Source organism: Limulus polyphemus, unplaced genomic scaffold (genome assembly GCF_000517525.1).
Source record: "Limulus polyphemus unplaced genomic scaffold, Limulus_polyphemus-2.1.2 Scaffold84322, whole genome shotgun sequence".
Classification (NCBI taxonomy): domain Eukaryota; kingdom Metazoa; phylum Arthropoda; class Merostomata; order Xiphosura; family Limulidae; genus Limulus; species Limulus polyphemus.
This window is the reverse complement of record NW_013749918.1, coordinates 461-3455: the sequence shown is the minus strand read 5'-3', so window position 1 is coordinate 3455 and position 2995 is coordinate 461. Positions and strand designations below refer to the sequence as shown.

At 33.1% G+C, this 2995-nt stretch overlaps 1 protein-coding gene across 1 annotated transcript; it reads right to left on the bottom strand.

Annotated features, from left to right (window-relative positions):
* Window positions 1-1453: 1453 nt before the first annotated feature.
* On the bottom strand, window positions 1454-1947 carry LOC106477845 (putative ammonium transporter 3; the record flags this gene model as incomplete). The annotated part of the gene is made up of 1 exon (XM_013938369.1): window positions 1454-1947. A coding segment is annotated over exon 1 (494 nt), but the record flags the coding sequence as incomplete, so codon positions are not given.
* Window positions 1948-2995: the final 1048 nt, after the last annotated feature.

Here is a 2995-nt window from a genome sequence, read left to right as displayed (position 1 = left end):
GGAGCTACATTAGTTAACTTCCAATCCTCTGGTACCTGCCCACTGTTCAAGGACTGACAAAATATTGTCGTAAGTTCGATCTTTAACCTCCTTCATAACCCTTTGGGAAATATTATCTGACCCATGAGTTATATCGTTCTTTAAACTTCATAATGTTTCCTTAACCAGCTCAAATACTTTTCATAAGTCAGAAAATTGTTTAATTACTTGAGAAAAGTAGAACTTCAGCGATTTATTCTTATGAATTCCGTAGCTGAAAACACCCGAATTGCTAAATTTTTATATCTTCACCTCTGTGTCTTTTAGGAAGATATTCCTCTTAAAAATCTCTTACTTAATAACTTATAAATAGACGTAAATAATTAATAATATTTGTCTCTGGAGTACAATTTGAAACTTTTTTCTTAGATGTAAAAGAAATTCTGAATCTTTTCATGAAGATATTTTATGACATATATCTAACTTCAACATTTTTATGTCTGTGTGACGTCACCATAAGCATAGTTAAGCCTAATTAGATTTAAACCAATGTGATAACACAGACTTGTGAATTTAAATTTCATAAAAGCTGTTTTGGTTTTTAATAACGGATTTTGCATAATTCAACTACGCAGATTTCAAAAATAATATTCATTTTTTTCTATTACGTAAGGATTTTCTACAAATATGGAAGAAGAAAAAACTCTTACTTAGATAAAATTATTATACCGTTAACCAAAATAAACATTTCTGTTATTATGTTTGTTAACAAAAATACAAACAAGCTAAAGAAAAGGGAAGAACATTGATGTCAAACGAACATGCATCTTCATTCATCCTGATTTCTTTCTGAAATCTACGTCTTTTAGTCTCAATACTACGTGTTGTGGTATTTCCTTTATGTATTGCATTATGACATTTTTTTAAGGCATGGGAGATTTTGTCTGTCTGATCGTTGAATTTCGCACAAAGCTGCTAGAGTGCTATATATATACTAATTTTGAAGCGATAGACCAGAGGGAAAGCAGCTAGTCAACACCAGCTACCGTCAACTCTTCGACTACTATTTTACCAACAAATTAGAGGCATTAAATGTCACATTATAACACCCCCACGGCTGAAAGGATGAGAATGTTTAGTGAAGGGATTCGAACCCACGACCTGCAGTTTGTGAGTCGAATACATTAACCAACAACAGGGCATGTCGAGCCTAAGCATGAAAGACTGATATTACAAATTACAGAGGCCTGCGATGGTTTTATTATCTTGATATTTTTACGTGTTTTATAGTAATTCCTGTATGCTGAATCCGAAAATGATATCCATTTTTCTCCATCACGTACACAATTTTCACATATCAATTCGTTATCAGAATAGTGTCTGTAATAATAAATACATATCAATTTGTTATCAGAATAGTGTCTGTAATACTAAATACATATTGCCTGAAATATAAGTAATATAATTAACTTACCAGAGCATGAACATTCCAATCAGTGCGTTTGTTGGGGAACCCATAGGAGGAGGTTCCTTGTTGTGGTCAAAGCGCCCTGTTCGAGCTTTCAACATAATGGCTGCCATCAGGGACGAGGAACCCCCTACAAGGTGTACTGGAGCACAGCCGGCGATGTCCACTACATTTAGCTTCCTTAAAAATCCATGTTTGCCCCATATCCAACCGGCCGGTAAACAGAACACAACCGTGTTGCAAAAAGAAAAGATACAGTATGCCACGAAGTTGCAACGTTCCGCTATGGCTCCAGAGACGATGGTTGTCGCAGTGGTAGCAAAGGACAACTGGAATATGTAAGTAGCGAAAACGGCTCCCATCTCCTTTTCATCAGCGTCGACAAAATACGACCCTACTCCGATGAAAGGGTTTGTACCTACACCTTCTCCAAAGCTCATTCCATAGCCAAACATCCAGTAACCAAGACCTCCAAATATTACGTCCACGGCGTTTTTCATCATGACGTTTACTTCATTTTTCCTGGTGACGCAACCAGATTCAAGTAATCCGAATCCTGTGAATGACGAAAGAAACATTTCTTTGTTATTATTATTATTAATAAGGCTAGTAATAAAAACTTTATTATCAGAATAGTGTTTGTAATACTAAATACCTGTAATACTAAATACATATTAGTAATACTAAATACATATTAATTCATTATCAGAATAGTGTAGACACTGTTCTGATAATAAAAATGTTTAACTACATTAATAGCTAGCGCTACAGAGTTAGTGTGTGTATCTTTTTCCAAAAAAAAACATAATGTTTAGAGACAACAAGGGATCCATTGGTCCATCTCGGCTGTCACATCCTTTAAAGTAAGCAATTATAAAATTTAAAGAAATCTTAAAGCCGGTCTTTATCATTCATATAGTTATCATGCTTTCTCCTAAACTCACTTAAATTTACTAGGCCTGTGAACCTTAACTTCTACGCAAATAATTTAAGTGATTTACGTGAAAATCAAATATTTATTTAAAATAAAATCAGAGGATAGTGGACCTTTTAGACTTTTTTAGAATATCGGCGTAGTCGTCGACTTCCACTGACTACGCCGCTTTTAACTTATATTTTACGTATATCGTATGACTCTAAAGCAATATAATGTAACAGAAATTTTTTTTTTATCAAACAACAATACTCAAAATTACGAAGTTCGTAACTTTTTAACAACAAATGTTTTTTTAAGGACTATGGGTTTGATCGTCACTGAACGATTTTGTTTTTCAGTGTGTTCGGACTTTTTAAATCATAATTTTTAATGAAAAGTAAACGTATTGGTGAAGCTCATCATAGTTTAAGGTGATATTTAGTAATTACTACTTTTAATAATTAGGATATACTCTATTCTTTCTTTAAAGTTACTTTCATTAAAAGTTTAGAGTATAATGTTTCATATATCTATTTTAATTCTTTTATAGATTTCATTTTGCATTATTAACTTAGTATGTGGATTTAGAACTAACCTAAATTTACTGAGTTGGCTGAATCTTGTGAGATACT